This window comes from Pygocentrus nattereri, chromosome 18 (assembly GCF_015220715.1).
Source record: "Pygocentrus nattereri isolate fPygNat1 chromosome 18, fPygNat1.pri, whole genome shotgun sequence".
NCBI classification, from domain to species: domain Eukaryota; kingdom Metazoa; phylum Chordata; class Actinopteri; order Characiformes; family Serrasalmidae; genus Pygocentrus; species Pygocentrus nattereri.
The window spans coordinates 27,825,481-27,843,291 of NC_051228.1; the positions used below are offsets into that span (position 1 = coordinate 27,825,481).

The window sequence follows — 17,811 nt, forward strand, 5'->3', positions numbered from 1 at the left end:
AGCAATATATGAAGTCTTTGAGAAAAGAGCACTGACTGCTGCTTAACATAAAAGATGACAAGCAACTTTGTTTCCACCAATCAGAGCACATCCGCTCATAAGCATCTCACCCTTATTTTGCCAACAACCAGCCACATACCCTCAGCCTATCATTAAACACAGACATGTTACATTTTCCATGAGTTGTTCATCATTTACATCACATATTTTTCTAATGACACTCACCTATTTATGACAGTTAAAGGTAAATCACACTCATTTTTCAGAATTTCTGCATAATTCAAACATTAAGTCTTCAGAGTGGTTTGATGTGAAATTGTGCTCTACAGAGAAACTCTCTGACTCAGATTTCCTTACAGTGGTGGTGACAGGAACCAGACGTGATGACGTAGTCTTTTTATTACTATTCAAAACCACCAGTAGATCAACATGTGGTATATATATACCACTCTGACTTCGTTTAAACACACATTTTCTAAGTCGTTTATCCTTCTGGGAGAACTGGAGCTTATACCAGCAGTCACTGGGCACAAGTCAGGAAACACCCTGGACAGGTCACCAGGCTGACTTTGCTTACAACTTAATTTAATTATGTAGAGATCTTTAAAAATCTGTGGAATTCCACTTTAATGAAGATCCATTATCTTAAATCTTAAAAATATCTTAAAAATAGCACAAATTTGTAAAGTTTATTTATATAGCACTTTTTACAACAGGTGCTGTCATTTAGCAGCTTCACAGAAAAAACCCTGGGTCCGAGACCCCATGAGCATTGCCAATGGTGACGGTGGCAAGGAAAAACTCCCTATGAGTAAGAGGAACCAAGAAATTATCTGACGTAGGCAGAATTCTATATAAAATAAAGGCCAAATAATAATAAAGGCTGTTATTAACATTCACAGACAAATAGATGGCTGCACACATCATTTGAATTGTTTTAATGTCACAAGTTACAAAATACTGTTGTGAAGCATCAGTTGTACACTTTAGTTTCTGACATTTATTCACTCTTTTGTCCTGTTATTAACATACTGCTGCCCATCATTTATTAAACTTAGTGTTGCTTCCTTGTATCTACACTCAGTCCATTTTATCAGGTCCACCAAACATATAGGCACACTTTTTTAGTTCTTCAGTTACAGACTGTAGTGCATTTGCTTTTCTGAATACTTCGTTAGTCCCCTTTCACCCTGCTCTTCAATGGTCAGGACCACCACAGAGCAGGTATTATTTAGGCGGTGGTTCATTCTCAGCACCGTCATAGTAGTGGATGTTTCTGCTTCACAGAATGGATCAGTGCCGTTTGAGTTTTTAAACACCTCAGTGTCACTGTTGGACTGAAAACAGTCCACAACCAAAAGTTTCCAGCCAACAGTGTCCTGTGGGCAGCATCCTGTGACCACCCATGAAGGACTAGAGCAGGGGTGTCCAATCTTATCCACAGAGGGCCAATGTGGTTGCAGGTTTTCACTCAAAACAAGCTGGAGCACACCTGATTCCACTTGGTCTCAGTCTTCAAACTGCTGATCAGGTGATCTCCTGTTGTGTTGGAACGAAAACCTGAAGCCACACCAGCCCTTTGTGGATAAAATTGGACACCCCTGGACTAGAGGATGGACACACAACACAAACTGTGCAGCAACAGATGACCTACTTTCGCTGTCTTTACATCTACATGGTGGACCAGCAAAACAGATGTATCTAATAGAGTAGACAGTGAGTGGACACGGCCTTTAAAAATTGCAGCAGCAGCATGGCGGTGTCTGATCCACTCGTACCAGAACAACACGCGCTAACACACCACCACCACGTCAGTGTCAATGAGAATGATCTACCCTACTTGCTCTGTGGTGGACTACAGTCTGTAATTGTAGAACTACAAAGTGCATTTATATGGTAAGTGAAGCTGATTAAACACAGAATGAGTGTAGATATAAAGTAGAAGTGCTTTACTATATATGCTGCATTTCAGAGCAACACTATTTGTTATTGCTAATGGTAGCACTCCATTCTGAAAGATATATCCATTGGAAAAAGCTAAAGCAAAAGGCACTTCAACTTGTGAATTAAGGGGAATTGAAATAATTGTGACAGGTCCCACATAAACATATGAACACAAGACACATTCTATTTTTTCACTTTGTATTGTATCAAATGCACTAAACTAAATTTTCATATGCAAAATCCCCAGTCAAATGACATGCTGAAAAAAAGTGAAAAAAAGTTCACATTCTCTAAAGAGAACAAAGAGAAAGGTGGCATTTTTCTGCTAATTTTAGCACATAACTTCTGTTTACTTGCTGAGTTTGATATTCAGGAAAAAATAAAATGTACCATAACATTACCATAGGCCACACTTTGTTGTCCTAAAATGTTAAATTCAGTTAATAAACAGTAGTTGTGCATTAAAACATGCAAAAGTGATGTTTATTTTTAATTATTTGCAATTATAACTATTTTTACTGTAACAGAACCACAGTATCTATCCAGACTATCATTACAACCCAACTCAAAAGTGTGATATACACCAACTGAATTTATATAAATGAGATCTCAAGTACCAGATGCTTAAATGAGGACTGTACCAGCACTGTAATCAACTGAATATAAAACCATACAGTTTTATGAAATGGACTATTTATGAGAATCACCATCAACAACGTCACTCAATCAAACTCATTGGGACGTTACTAAATCATCAATACAGGGCATGTTTTATTACAACCCAAATTAAAAGCATCTCAGTGACATGGAGAGTCATGTTTCCCTGTTTGGCACATTATATTCTTTAAAATGTTATAAAGCAGCATCAAAACATTACATAGTCATTGTCTTTTGTATGTCCGAAATCCAGGTGAGCACCGGATGTAAAGATGTTCGATGCAGGAGTATGCAGGAGGGTGTGCCTGATAGGAGTCCATTAGGCAGCTGCACTACAACACGGCTATCCAAATCTCCATTAGCAGACTGCTCATAAATCAGTATGAGCTGTTAAGAACTCAGGAGGTACAAAGGGTCAAACATGTCTACTATAGCACTGAAATAAGTAGATAGATACAGAACAGGGAATAAAATGAAATACAACACAACATCCTTCTCCAGAACTTGGTGCATACTGAATGTGAGTGTTTATTAAGGGCAGTGCAATGTCCAAGGAGAAGATATGTTCTAATTAGAGCTATAACAAAGAAAAGTCCAGCCATGCCTCTAAAGGGAGCTGCCCTGGACTAGTCTGGAACATCAGGTTGTTCATTATTAATCACACAGTGTGTCCTGAGACAAAGGCTGTATGGTTGTAGGATGTTGTACGTCAATGGTTAGCCACATACATCACAGCTGTGACAAAACAAGACTGGTGTAACTAATCACCAATGTCGGAATCGAAGTACCCTAATACACATATGAGGCTGAAGCAGTCCTCTTATTTGCCGGCTTATCATTCAACCATTCTGTTCCACCTTAAATGGCGCAGCAGTTACATTTTGGTAACTAAGTAACTTTTTTTTTTTTTAAATTAACGTAGTTATTATTTGGAGCTATAATGCCATAATGTCATGAATGCTTACGTCACATGCTAAGTGTATTCTAGTACGCAATCATGACATCAAATATTATTGCAATCAGTCACAATTAACTGTAAGGGTTACATGACACTGTTACATCATAATCTGTGATTGTAGCTCATGACAACATGACATCGGGCATGACGTTTATGGCATAGTTATGTCCAGGTCTTATAGCAAACTTCAAGTGTCATCCAAGTAATACTGGGCATTCTGTGAGAAGAGGTTTGGAAATGTTGGACACACTGAGCTCCTCAATTTTCTCAGGTGCTTAAAACTTTTGCACAGTACTGCATATATGATTAATAGCCTTTTGGGTCAAAAAGCCCAACTTTGGAATAAATATTTACAACTAAAGCAAAAGGCATTCTGACCTCATTGTGAAGGCGAGTTCTTCCCTCTGGCTGTGTTATGATGCATGTAGACAGCATTTATTGCTGTATCCTACAGTAAACCCTGAAACCTACAGGATATAACCTCTAGCACATGAGCAATTCTAGACTTGATGAAATTATCAAAACTATGTCCAGCTCCAACTATTTAAGGTGAACCAAAATATTTAAACAAGCTGGAGAACAAGAAGACAATTTCAGCTTAGTAATAAATGTGGCATGAAAAGAACTAATAATGGAATTGTAAGAGAAAGATTTGGAGCACAACCGTACTGGCAGAGGAGGGGAGAAACTCAAGTAAACATTTTCATTGATTGGTACTTACCATTAGCATGTGCACTGTGTTTACTCAGGTATATTAAATGCCAATTTAGTGAGCGTTTTTTATTTTACTTTCAATCTGATGACAGCACCTGCACTGCTTTGCCATTGGTCACATTTCATTTCAGACAAAGAGTGTGTCAAATTGTGAGGTAATAGCTTGTATCAAACCAAGTCCTATGCTGAAAAATGCTAGATTATATCGAATACCTTGAAGAACTGAGGTTTTCAGTCATTTTTTGACATGATATTTTACCTGTAATTTTACTCTGTTTTCTTGGAAAGATGCCTTTATTTTTACTTTATTTATTTAACATCATTATTTTTCAGTGACATTAACTTGAGTATGCATTTTGGTTACTCTGCCCACCTTTGTATACTTTTTGCAAGGTGACTCAAATCAGTGGAAAGTTAAACAGCTTTCAACAAATGATATCACAAAGAGAGCAAAGCATCACCATGTTGGTCAGATGGCTGCAAAAAGCACTGCTCCATGCATGACAGAGCTTTCACAGCAATGAAAACACAACCAAAGAATGTCTTTCCTGAAATGATACGGGCCAGCACCAATGTTTGAAGCAGTACGACCAAAGAGATATCACTAGAAAGAGCTGTGATATCCAGATATTGCTTGTTGTCTACAACAATGTTTGCGCCTAAATCACGCAAGATAGTGAATAAAAAACAGTTTGATCTTGAAAACGGAGCCCTCAACAGTCTGTTATTGTAGAAATGGTGAACAGCATCAAAAGAAGATTACTGGTAGCTGCTACATTAGGGAGGAGCTGTACTCCGCTATTGTACTGACCGGTTATCCACACATAAATGTACTTGAGCATGTTAATCAAACTCTCATAACAGAAGAACATTTTGCCACAGTCAATGAAAACCTTGTATTTCTGAAACGGTTGCTTTAAATGAAAGGAAATATTTTATGGATGACAAATTGACCAATGAGGACGTTAATTCAGTACAGTTTCTAGGGGTCAATTTGTCATGAAATGTTCAGAAAATTCACAGCTGGCATTACTAAATTGCAAAATTAGAAAAAACTAAAAAAAGACTTAGAAGGTTTGTATATGAAAGTGACAGCCACTGCCCGTTAACTAGACATAAAATGCCTTTGAGGGAATCAGAGAGGGGATGAAAAAATTACAGTTAATTATGAATAATACATATATACAATTAGATGATTCAAAATATTTGTCAGTGGACTGTCTTTGAGGACAGAACAATTTTTTTATCATTCACAACGTGTATGTTTGTCCCACAGTATGACACAGCAGAATTGCTGACCATGTGGTCTGATGTTTGATGAGAAAATGCATCAAGTTCTCTGCTCAATGCATTAAATGGCCATTAAATGTGTAAAATGGTATTTGATGAACCGCTCAGTCACTACAATGTATAGTATGTTACTAAGGGGACATTTTAGCAGCTGAAGTGTCTCGGTACCTGCTGGGGTCAGACTGAATTGGTCCAGCCACTTTGCTCCCACCTTACATTCTGGTTTGTTAATAAGGGGGGATGCACCGATATTTCAGCCAAAAAGGCTGAAAACTGAAAAAGCCACTTTTAACCATTTTTGGCCAAAAAAAAAAAAATCCAAAATATTAAATACTTCTACAAAGAAGTCTCTCAATCAAACACATAAATTACTTGAATGTCAGTAAAAGTGAGAAATATTGATTAAAACTGCTGTTTGTTTTCTTTGCTTTCCTGTGCCGGTCAGTGCATACATATTCAATCAGTTTGATCAGCAGCACATCAACAGTGAAAATGTCAGCCTTGTGGACAATTACTAGGGGGGACATTAAACAAGTGATCTGACATCGTTGTTCGTGCCAAGTATCAAGAAGTGATACAACACTTAAAAGCCTCTTCAGTACATGTCTGATACTTCTTGAAAACAAAACGTCCTGTTCAATTTGCAAAATACAGCAAACAAATACATAAAGCAAAAGCTCCTTCTACCATACCAACACTATTCATAAACACAGATTTTGAAATGACAAAATGCAAACGACAGAGCCAAAGCTCAAAGTAAATCTACAAAAAATAATGGAATTATACTGTCTTGTATAACCAACTCTTTGCTGCTATTGAGGATGCTGGATCTCCTAGGCACACATAATGAAATAGGCTAATTTTATAAAATTTCTTAATCGCTTTTGTTCTTTGTTAGTTTTGTCCTATTAAGAGGTTCAGTTTTATCTATAAAGGTGTTTTTTTCTTCCTTACCTTGTAGTATTTCTATTTATTATTCTGTACATTCAAATGTATTACTATGCTAATGCCAATTAAAAACAAACAAAATACCTGTTTTTGGCCGAGCATGTCCTGAATTAGTTTCAGCCAAGAATGTTCATTGCAGTTGTTAATAACGGACCAATCATTCTTCACCTTTAACAATCAGGTTTTAGACTGGCCAGGAGACCCATCAGTTACAAAGTCATTGGCAGTTTAATAAGTAGTCTTTATGCATAAAGGCTACAAAATTGCATCGGTCATTTCCAAATAGAGCTGGCTCACCCAGCTGCCCTCAAAAATAATTAAGTCCACTTTAATTATGAATTAAGTGTGAACGCCAGACTTTAAAGCAGGACCAGTCTGACCCCAGGCTGTCCTACATCCCATTAAAAATGCCTTGCTAAGGCTTAGTTCAATATTTACATTAGATTTTCAATAAAGAAAAAATTTTAAGTGATGTAACAAAAGAACACTCAAATACTCTGAAATGACTGAGAAGCTGAAGCAAAGCAAGAGACAGACACTCTGCTCACTCATTAAAAATGTGGGGGTTTTTTGTGTGTGTGTGATCGTATCCAAGCTATTAACAGCGTTTTACAACGAGCATGATGCGAGAGTCCTAGAACCTGTTAGGCTGAAGTGAGGGCAGTCATGTTGTTGGGGGTCAGAGTTGAACCCCAGGCCGTCTGCAGTGGAGACGGCTGCTGTGTTTGATCTTCGGCTTGCTGCTTCAGACGCCCCACGCAGCAAATGCAGCCTTTCAATAAACTGCCTGCATCTCACTCTCACTGAGAAGCCAGGACTTGATGGCCTTATGAGGACTCCACTTCGCTTCTCTTACCTGCAGGCAGAAAGAGAGCATGGCACACTGAAGGTCATGGTCATGGAGCAATATGCTGGCCTCTAATATACAAAACCTTTACCAACAAAAAACTAGGTCAGTTTAACTCAGGGGTGGACCAAAAACAGAGCATGTTACAACACTACATGACGAACGGCATCAAAACAGAGACAGAGTAATTCACAGCCTTTGCATGGTAAAAATAAACAGTGGTGGTAGGAGAATGCATCAATGTTAGTACAACCAGTAAAGAACATACCACGTAACTGCTTCTAATGTTTGATTTAGTTCTACAGATAACAATATTAAGCAGATTGATGACAATTTTAGCTAATTTTAAACTTCAAACCACTACACATGTTGAATGTTTCCTTGCTCAATATAACAATATCTAATGGTAAAATTAATTAAAGAAAAAGATAGAATGAGGCAACTGGCCAACCTACAAGATCCATTCTAACCTTTCATAACACTTAACTCGTCAGAACATGCAACCTGAGGTGCAATACAGCTCACTGGAGAAAGACTTAATTCTTTTGGCTTGGTTATGTAAAGCTACCTTATCCAATAATGCAGAGACACCTTGCCTTATGGTGTAAGACACAATCACATGTATTTGCTTGAAATTTGGACTATAAACAAACAAACAAACAAACAAAAAAAACAAACAAACAGGTGCTATAAAGATGAAATAAACTGAAAAAATTCAGAGGGTCTTACTGGTAAAGAGCAGTGACAAGTTGTGCAGGGAGCCTCCTGAAGAGAAGAACGCCCACACAGCCATCAATACGGTGACAGCATACACAGGAGGCAGACTGCCTTCATACAGCGGATTTAACAGAGACTGATGTAGAAAGAGAGAGAGAGATAAAAAGACAGTCACATCTACATTTACAGTATAATTATCATGACAGTACCTGAGTTTCGGTTCATATGTTAAATTACAGTTCCACTATATGTAGACAGCTAAATATTATTGGTGCTCAAAATTTATTTATAGGTGCTCAAATGATTAAATTCTCAATTAAATTGAGAAATCATCTGCCGAAACTCAACTGATTGACTATACTACAGGGTTAGATGTTGACGTTAACAAGGTTGTTCTACTCTGAATGGGGAGGCATAATCTTATGTAGCTCTGGCAGGTCAAAGATTCTCCTCTCATAACTACATGCTGCCTTTCTTATCAACAGATCCTGTCCACTCCTTTCTCATCAGCAGCATATATTTACATTCCTCACAGAACATTTTCTTTTGCTACTGCTGCCTCCCATGTAACAAAGTGTACATTTGGGATGGGAGCAAGTGGGGAAAGGAGGTCAAGTCAACCTGACTGTTATAAACAGTATGCAGGGGATCATGTGAACTTTTGAAACTTTTGGGGCCTCCATAATTTCTTGATGTAAAAAAAATTGACTTTTTGCAGTGATTAACATTAAGTCACTTGCACCCTGCATATTTTAAATTAATTCTCATGCTGGTCTCAGTTACAGTTAAAACAGAGCCTGATTTACAGACCCATTTCTAATCATTATTTTTTAAAATAAATCTTTTTATTGGCATCCTAGAAATATGACAATTTATATAGATGGCCCTCAAATCATGATGGAATCTAGAGTATGGAGGATATATACAAAGGAATGTTAGAAAAGTCTACACAGAAATCCTTCGGGTGGTACTGAGTAACTGCCCTTATAAATAAAAACTGACTAATTAAAAAGGTGGCTGTCTGAGCCCGTTCTCTTGAGACCCAGCGCATTTTCATTCTATTCAAATGTACAGCTTTCTTGAACACTGATGTTTCAGTCAGAAACATCTTCAGGCATCTTCTGTCTTGGTCTGAACCAACATTTGAGTGTGCTTTACTGTCTCCTATTGATCTCCACCTCACTCATATAGAAACTCGAGAAGAAACCACTGGTTCATCATGTATTGTAGCTCTATTTAGAAGAGGAGAAAAAGACAAACTGACGGAACCTTTAAAACTAGTCACCAGTCAACTTATTTGGGCAACCAGACAGCGCTGAATGCAGGAAGCCCAGTTCCCTAAGCTAGCAGTGTGAAAGTTGAGCAGGGCCTCCCTCCAGTGGTCACAGAAAAGTTTCCTGCACTGCTCTGCAGCCACTTTATGTCACTGAAACAAACTATAAAATGGCTAGTTTAGACCTCAAATGCAACTCCTTCAGATGTTATCAGGACATGTATAAGTAAGACACACCATGAACAACTTATGCTACAGGTTAAATAAGCTGTAAAGCAATGGTTACTTTCATCTTTGTGTACTTTTGTCCATCTTTATTTTTTAGGAAACAGTATTATACAGTATCAGAAAGTAAGCATGGACTAATGAATTTTTATGACCATTGCAGTTTTCTTTACTTCCAAACTGACCAATGAATGTTTTTTTTGCACTTGTAGTGTATTTAATTGAATATGGGTTGAAAAGGATTTGCAAATCATTGGATTCTGTTTTTATTTATGTTTTACACAACGTCTCAACTTCATTGGAATTGGGGTTGTAAATATTAATAAATTATAATGAATAAACAGTTGTTTGTAATAAGGATAGGTTAAATAAAAATATGCCAGGAAATGTAGTTAACTATTTTTTGCTGAGCTAACATAAACTGCTGAAAGAGGACAACAATAACCCAACAGTGTACATGGCAGTGATCAGGTAACTTTATCACATAATAAAAAGATAAAAATCAAAAAGCACTGTCTGACAGTTCCATACATTTCCAGTACTTTTTATTCATAATTTTTATTCAATCACAAAAATAACATTATATTAAGGAGCTTTACCTTAAAGCCTTACCTGATATGTCACTTTACCTTGTTAAAGAAATAAGCTGCTTTTTTTTTAATAACAGGAATCAAAGTGCTACATCAAAAGTGATTGTACACAGAACTATTTAGCAGACTAACTGATGCAGATATGCTACTACCTTTTGGTATAGGTATATCAGCAGCATTCAGCAAGTGTGAATGCATTAATCCAAAAGTTATTTACATCATAAAATTGCTACAAGATTGATCAAAATAAAGTGAATAAATGGACAGATTCCCAATAGCTTATTTGGATTATAAATCTGCTGCTTTCAGTCTTAACTGATTATAACATAGGCAAGACTAAGTTAACTACATTACTTTCGCAACTCTTTAGTTTTTGGCCAAACATTCAGTTCAACTACGAGGGAGAGGTTAACAGAGTGCCATTCAAACCAACATGTTTCAGCCATCCATTGAAGAACATTCATCAAACCAGCACAGGGATTAAGTTTGAGTGTCATGTGACAGTTTGAGTTGCTTACCAGACCAGAGACCAGCAAGTGGAGACACACAACCACAGCAATAACCCACCAGCGGCTCTTCTCACAGCCCTCAAAGAACACCACGCCCCAGAAGGTGTGTAGCAGAGTTATAGCCAGAGTCATCAGAGCTGCAGAGCAGAAAGTACAGTACTGTTTACTACCAACAACTCAGCAGAGACAGACAGACAGACAGAGAGAGAGCGCGAGAGAGCGAGCGAGAGAGAGAGAGCGAGCGAGCGAGCGAGCGAGAGAGAGAGCGAGAGAGAGAGCGAGAGAGAGAGAGCGAGAGAGAGAGAGAGCGAGCGAGAGAGAGAGCGAGAGAGAGAGCGAGAGAGAGAGCGAGAGAGAGAGCGAGCGAGAGAGAGAGCGAGAGGAGAAAAAAAACAAACACAAAATAGATCAGTAAAAAAGTCAAAGTAAGAGAGAGACAAATAGGAAAATTTTTCCTTTAATAAGGAAAATCAAGAGGGAGCATGCGGTAAAAAAAAGAGGACAAAAACAAAACAAAAAAGAAAGCATGCATGAGGAAGAAAGAAAAAGGGAGAGAGAGAAAAAAGAAAATATAAGGAGAAAGACACAAGAAAGAAGAAGAGAGAAAAGGGAACCAGTGCATGAGGTAGGATTTGTAATGGATGGGAAAATTATTATTAATACTTTTTGACCATAATAAATTGATTCATATGAATCCATTCTACTTCTTCAAATAAACAAAACAGAGTTATAATGAAAGAGTGAACATGTAGGCTTACCTGATGTAATGAAGTAATACTGAGAGTCCCCAAAGATGCCCACGGTGCCGGGGCCCAGCGAGTCGGACAGGATGTTGATCATGGAGAAAGCTCCACTTATTATACCAAAGCCAAGACCAGCCACTGCAGTGATAAAACACATACTCAGCAACATTTCAACAGTGAAAGTTTATTTAAAGAAAAGAAAAAAAAAAGGTTACCTTATCAGTGAAAACACTTCATTTCAGAAAAACCACAGTTTGCCGTCTCTTATTAATTTTAAAAAAAGCTAAATTTTTTGACCTGCAGACTGAATTGAGTTAGGGCTGTTTCAGACATACTAGATCTGCATGTCATTTGCTGTGATGCAGCAAAACCACTGCTGTAGCTTGCACGCAATTGCTATTCATACACATAGTATTTGCAGCAGAACAGCAAGCTTATACTGAAAACTGTTGAAAAAGATCATCTTTAAATGAGCCAATGACATTTGTATACTACTGCCGATTTTTGACCTGTAATTGGGCAAGGCTGTAGATCTACTGTAAAATGTTTATCTAGTATTTCGCTTGATAAGGGCTATAAACAGTATAATTTGAGACTTATTATTTTTTTCTTGTTCCTTTTAAATTGGTATTCATAGTTTATTTCACTGTATTTTTGTTTGTAGCGCAAAATTAGGCATTAGGCTTAACGTCCAGCTGTAACAACATTTCTGGAACACGTTTGGGACGCACCACCACTTTGCTCGTGTAGCCTGTGTAAACAATACCATAACCTGTTAACACAGACACTGAAATCAAAAGCAAGACAATTCCTCCGCGTGGCTTGAGTGATGCGGATGAATTGTGTGTGAAGCAGCCTTAGAAAAAACCCAACAGGTTGCAGCATGCAGGCCCATTTATACAAAAGCAGCCATCTCTTGGCTACAGATAAATTTTTTTTTTTTTTTTAAATCACATTATCTGGTCATCCAATTGTCTAAATGCATCTAATATTAGTTTTATCGAACTGTAACTACTGTCTTTAACTAGGAAAAGAAAATTATTCCTAATTGATCCCATCTTTCGCAATATGTGATAAGTAATTGCAGCAAGTCTGAAAAATTTGTCAAAACAGCACCTCTTACCATAAGCCATTTGCCGGACAGAAATGGGAGATGTTTCTTCATCGCTAATGGCTGCCAAGCCTTCATTAGCCTTTCTAATGACGCAAGAGAGATACAAACAGTGAATCTCAATACAAACTCTATTCACTCTTCATTTCATTCGCTACTTTCCCCCTCAGGGGAGGCCCTGCAAGGCCACAGCGCTATTTGGTGGAAAGATTCATTTCTGCTGAAAGTGCTGTTGACATTAACGTGCTTTCCACCTCAGTTTTATAGTATTTCATGAGCTAAGCTCACATACAGACTCCTTCCAACTCACCTCCACAAGCAACCCATAATTATTTTCCAAATCCTGAAGTGCTAAGCTACAAGTCTGCTCTGATCCATTCTGCTAAAGGTTTTATAACAAAGAGAACTAGGTGTTCTAACAGACATAGTCCACAGCATGAACTTGGGAACAGAAGAGAAAGCAAATGCGGATTTTTAAAAATTGTACTACATTAATTTACTCTGAAACCGACAGTGTGTGGATAACATACTGTATTTCACCTAACATATCTAAAATGCCTGATAGCTATGTACAATTAAGCTAACTGTCTTATCCAGTGTCATCTGTGATAATGGTCAATTTACCCAGAGTGCCAGCCTAAGCATTTCCATGTTAACAACCTTTGACACGATCGTAACTCCCTGATCACTATCCTGCTCATCACCTCATGCTCAGTTGTTCATAAACGAAAACTACCAGCAGTCACTTTATCCATGAGAAAGCATGCATAATGATAATACGAGACTAGAGCACATCTTAGAGTGTTCATTCTATATCAATTTCCCATCAATCAACAATGAACATCTTATGGCCATGACACACTTACCCAGTGTTCCAACATTCCCCAGCGTTCTCCAACAGACCAGAACGCTTGGATTGTGTGCGCCATACCTGTATTTTCTTGCTGGGAGACTCTAAAACAGAAGTCTCCCAGCAAGCAAATACAGGTATATGACACCATCCAAAACTAATGTTTGCTTGCTGGGAGTCTCGAGAACAGCAGGATTATCAGCAAAGGAGCAGCATGGGTGCAGGTTTTCATTCCAACCAACCAGGAACACACCTGATTCCACTTGGCCTCTATCTTCAAACAACTGATCGAGGGTGCTTCTGCTTGATGAGAATGAAAACTTGCAGCCACATCAGCCCTTTGATGAAACATTAGACCCCTCAGCTCCATGATCTTCCCCCTGTTCACTAGATCGCTCTCCTTCAAATCACACTGTCCTACAATGTTCTACTACATTCATCCCAATCTAGAAATGGGATGAATGTAGTAGAACATTCTCTTCTAGAATGTTCCATCACATACACATCTAAAATGTTCTCCCTCATTCACACTGGTTTGTTTGGTTTGCCAGTTTTTATTCTATAACATTTTTATAAAGCCAACAATCAACATTAGCATGTTAACGTTTGTTGGGGAATGTTGGACCAGTACATGGCCTGTCAAGTTCTGCATGCTTAAAGGTATCTGATCCACCTCAGGGTCACCTTGATCATTAGGCAATAAGGTGTATCACGTAAGTCATACCGAGGGAACACTAAACTGTTTCCTCTAAGACCGAAGAAGTCTAGGTTGGCGCTTATTCAGTAATGTATGTGTATGCATGTATTGCTGAAATAAGCTTTTACCTCAGCAGTCTGTAGTAGGCAAATCTGAACACTTCCTGAATGAGGACTGAGAACATGACCCCAAATATGAGCAAGCCCTTCTGCACCTTAGTATCCTCTGCATTGCTAGCCTTCATAGCAATGAACCATACCAGAGAGGACAGCAAGAGGGACAGGAGCCAGAAAAAAGCACTGAAACACACACACACACACACACAATCAATACATCATTTATCATCTTTAAAAACAAAGTAAAACAATCAGTAGATCTACTTGGGTTTCATATCAACAGGATGCAAAATGAAAATTTCTGTAGTAAAATTAATAGTGTGGTGCACAGGTTTGATTTGTAAGATCAAGCACAAACATGTTTTAAAAAAGACCTTCAATTGATTCAATTCATCAAAAAAAAAAGACCTTCAATTCATTAAACCACTTCCTTCCTCTTAGAATAAATCAGTGCTCCTTGTGTTTTTCTTTCCTTAGTGTTTTTCTTGTTTGGCACTTGAATGAACTTCTTATTACCAAGCTCTTGATGAGGTTAAAATTTAGGGATGCACTATATTACAACAATATTGGGATGCACGGTTTGGGTTAACTGCTTTAAAATAAATAAAACACAAAAATTGGACAGATGTTTAGATATTAGTAATATTACAAGCCAATATTTGAAAGCGCATGTTATTTGTTAACTGCACTCCAGAAAAGCAGAACATTTAGGAGATGGTGGGCAACTGTGCTAAAATGTCTGAATTCTGTTGAATTGTATTGTATTTGTAATCTTATAGAAAGAAATGTAATATTTTTCCATAAAGCTAACTTAGTCAGCCTTAGTCCCAGTTCCTACATTTTATGAAGTCGTTAACATTTGAATATCAGCAGATATATGCATGGAAAGTATATAGCAGAATTCCAAGATTCTAGAGCCCACAATTTCCATATCAGTGCACCCCTCGTTAAAATGGTGTTAGAATAAGGACACATTTATAAAGCGCAGAACAGGGACGTCAGGATCAGGACCGGGAAAATCTGTACTAAATCAAATTTGACTGGGTTACGTTTTGTCTTTACTGTTGTAAGACTCTCCAATAAATCCTGCCTTTAAAAGTGCACCACTGAGATCTGCTGGCGTCTTGGTCAAAAATGGAAAATGCCTGTCACAACTTTGACAATAACAACCACCAACAGGAACCTTGTTGTGGTGCACAGATTCAAGGGTGCCAGGTAAGACAGGGAAGCACTTAGCTTCGTCCAAAACCACCTACTACAAAAATAAATGTTCCTCCAGTGTACATTTTACCTGCTAGTGTGCGGTTTTGCAGGCAGTTGTTGTTTTGTGATTAATTATACATTGAGAAGTATGTGATTATGAGTAATTGAACAACTGATGGTGACTGTGGTCACAACACCATGGAGTCAGCCGCAGCCACTACTACAAGCAGCAGTAGCGAACAGCTGTGGTTAAGAATGCTGCCACCTGAGGATCTTGGAGGCTGAATGTGGCTTCCTGGTCGAGTTTTCCCGTTCCACCTGAAACGGTGCTGCAGTTGGATTCTGGCACCTCAGCTGCAGCACAATTTAAGGTGGAACGAGAAAACTCGAACAAGAAGCTGAATTCAGCTTTGTTGAGGATCTAACGTTAGTAGTTAGTTATGTTATTTGCACAATCAGATGCTCACCCTGCGATGAAGATGATGACTCTCAGTGGGTCTCTGGCGATGGTGAAGATGAAGAGGGCGAACGCAGGGCCAAACGCTATGAAAGCGCAGCCGAAGAACACGGCAGCGGTCATGCTGAGAAAACTTCAGCACAAACCTTCAGAGACGTTAGCTGGGGAGCAGCTACACCCAGCTGGGCGAGACTGGGGGGTTTAACCGCTAAAACACACAATAGTTTCGAGCAGTTGGTCACCATACAAAGACAAGCTAGCGCCCTACACTTGAGGGTTGTTAAACATACCACAAAACGCAAATAAAAACCTCACAACATGCTAGAAATGTGTTTTCGCCGGCTAACTTACTGTTAGCGCTAAAGCTCAGCAACACCTTAGCTAACTAACAGCCCTAACAACCGCGCGAGCCCCAGCGACCGTTGATGTTTTTCAGTTGATTTAATATCGAAACAGCTAAAACCCCGTTTCACTCCGCGGTTTCGTGTCTAACATCGTCCAACCTCAGGCTTCTGTTCCCCCCTTTTTCCTCGGTACCAAAGCATGGGGCTTTTGTTTGTTTCAAACCATACGCTTGTGTTTCCGGGTGTACGGCGCCAGCTGCACTAGTCTCGTCCCATTTGTCTAGTGTACGCCCTGCTCCCTAGATAGGGCACTACAGAAATCACGGATAGTAGGCTGCACGTTCCAAATCTTCATTTAGTATGTAGTAAACGATAAAAAATTCAAAGAATTCCCATACAGAACTTACAGCTATAGCTATGGTGCTACACGGGTGTTATACGTAACTATATAATTGTAGTATTGGAACGCTATAGGTGAAAATAGGAGTTTTTATATTAATATCAGTGGTGGATGAAGTACACAAACTATGTTCTTGAGGTAAAGTAGAGATACCCAAGGTAAAATATTACTCCAGTAAAAGTAGAAGTTCCTCCCTTTAGACCTCCACTTGAGAAAAGTACAAAAGTATTTTCCTTTGAATGTACTCAAAAATTAATTATGACTAATGTCCTGTTATCATTTTTGTAACAAGACCTGCTCTAAATTTAAACAAGTTTAAATTTAACAAAAACTTATTTTAAACAGAGGTTCACAAATGAGTTTCCTTTACTATAGTGCATCTGCAGGTCTCTGTTCATAAACACAAACTAGCAAAAACTAATTTACTATAAAATGAAAGTGTTTGTATAAATTCAGAAAACAGACACGTCAGTCACAACTGCATACGGGTACATATTTCTATACTGTGGTCTATTTATGCAAAGTTAGGTTAGTTCTTCACCTTGTTGAACCGGGTGCTTGCACTGGGTTGGTATGTCCAACAGGTCAAAACAAGCTCAGAACAAAGTGACCGCTGTGCCCTGATTGGTGTTCTTGCTTTGCGTTTCTTTCAGTTTAACGTTACATTTTTATCCACACATAAGGAACAACAGATTTTGCAAAATTAGTGGAGTAAAAAGTAAAATATTTGACTTTGAAATGTAGTGGCGTGAAAATGAAAAGTCACCCAAAATGGAAAAACTTCAGTAAATTACAGATACACAAAAAATTACTTAAGTACAGTAACGACTTCCATTTACTTAGATCCTGTCCACCACTGATTAATATTTTAGAATTACTATGGATCTTTTGGTAAAGGGAATCATTTATGAGACAAAAACATGCTCTAACTTAAGTGTATCCCACACACCAATCAACAATGAAAACATAATTCAAGACAGTATCTGAACTGCCAACAACCATTTGCCATGCAAGTTATCATGTATTTTCCTTAAATCCAGCTTCCTTTATCACCTGATCAGGTCACTCTTCTTCTGTATATGGAAATAAGGGTTCGAGACATAAACACCCAAATAGTGTGATTAAAGGATTCAGTTTCCATTCTCTCCCCCACGGGCCTGGCATACACACTTTCAAGCAATTTTTAAAATCCATATTTTCAATTTACACAAAATACCA

General features: G+C 38.2%; 1 protein-coding gene across 1 annotated transcript; it reads right to left on the bottom strand.

The window, feature by feature from the left end:
• Window positions 1–923: 923 nt before the first annotated feature.
• zgc:114200 (uncharacterized protein LOC559336 homolog) lies at window positions 924–16,438 on the bottom strand. Its single transcript, XM_037547452.1, has 7 exons — window positions 15,860–16,438; window positions 14,202–14,372; window positions 12,539–12,612; window positions 11,431–11,553; window positions 10,682–10,809; window positions 8,088–8,211; window positions 924–7,367 (listed from the first exon to the last, which is right to left on the bottom strand). The coding sequence occupies exons 1-7, from the start codon at window positions 15,970–15,972 to the stop codon at window positions 7,339–7,341; spliced, it is 762 nt and encodes a 253-aa protein (XP_037403349.1). The 5' UTR covers window positions 15,973–16,438; the 3' UTR covers window positions 924–7,338.
• Window positions 16,439–17,811: the final 1,373 nt, after the last annotated feature.

What these genes read in the sequence shown, in the direction of transcription:
- zgc:114200 (XM_037547452.1), bottom strand. Translation starts at nt 15,972, where the DNA reads ATGACCGCTGCCGTGTTCTTCGGCTGCGCTTTCATAGCGTTTGGCCCT. An exon ending in GTCATCATCTTCATCGCAGG is followed by an intron (nt 14,373 to 15,859) that starts GTGAGCATCTGA and finishes TGTGTGTTTCAG; the next exon opens with TGCTTTTTTCTGGCTCCTGT. An exon ending in GCCTACTACAGACTGCTGAG is followed by an intron (nt 12,613 to 14,201) that starts GTAAAAGCTTAT and finishes TTGCGTCATTAG; the next exon opens with AAAGGCTAATGAAGGCTTGG.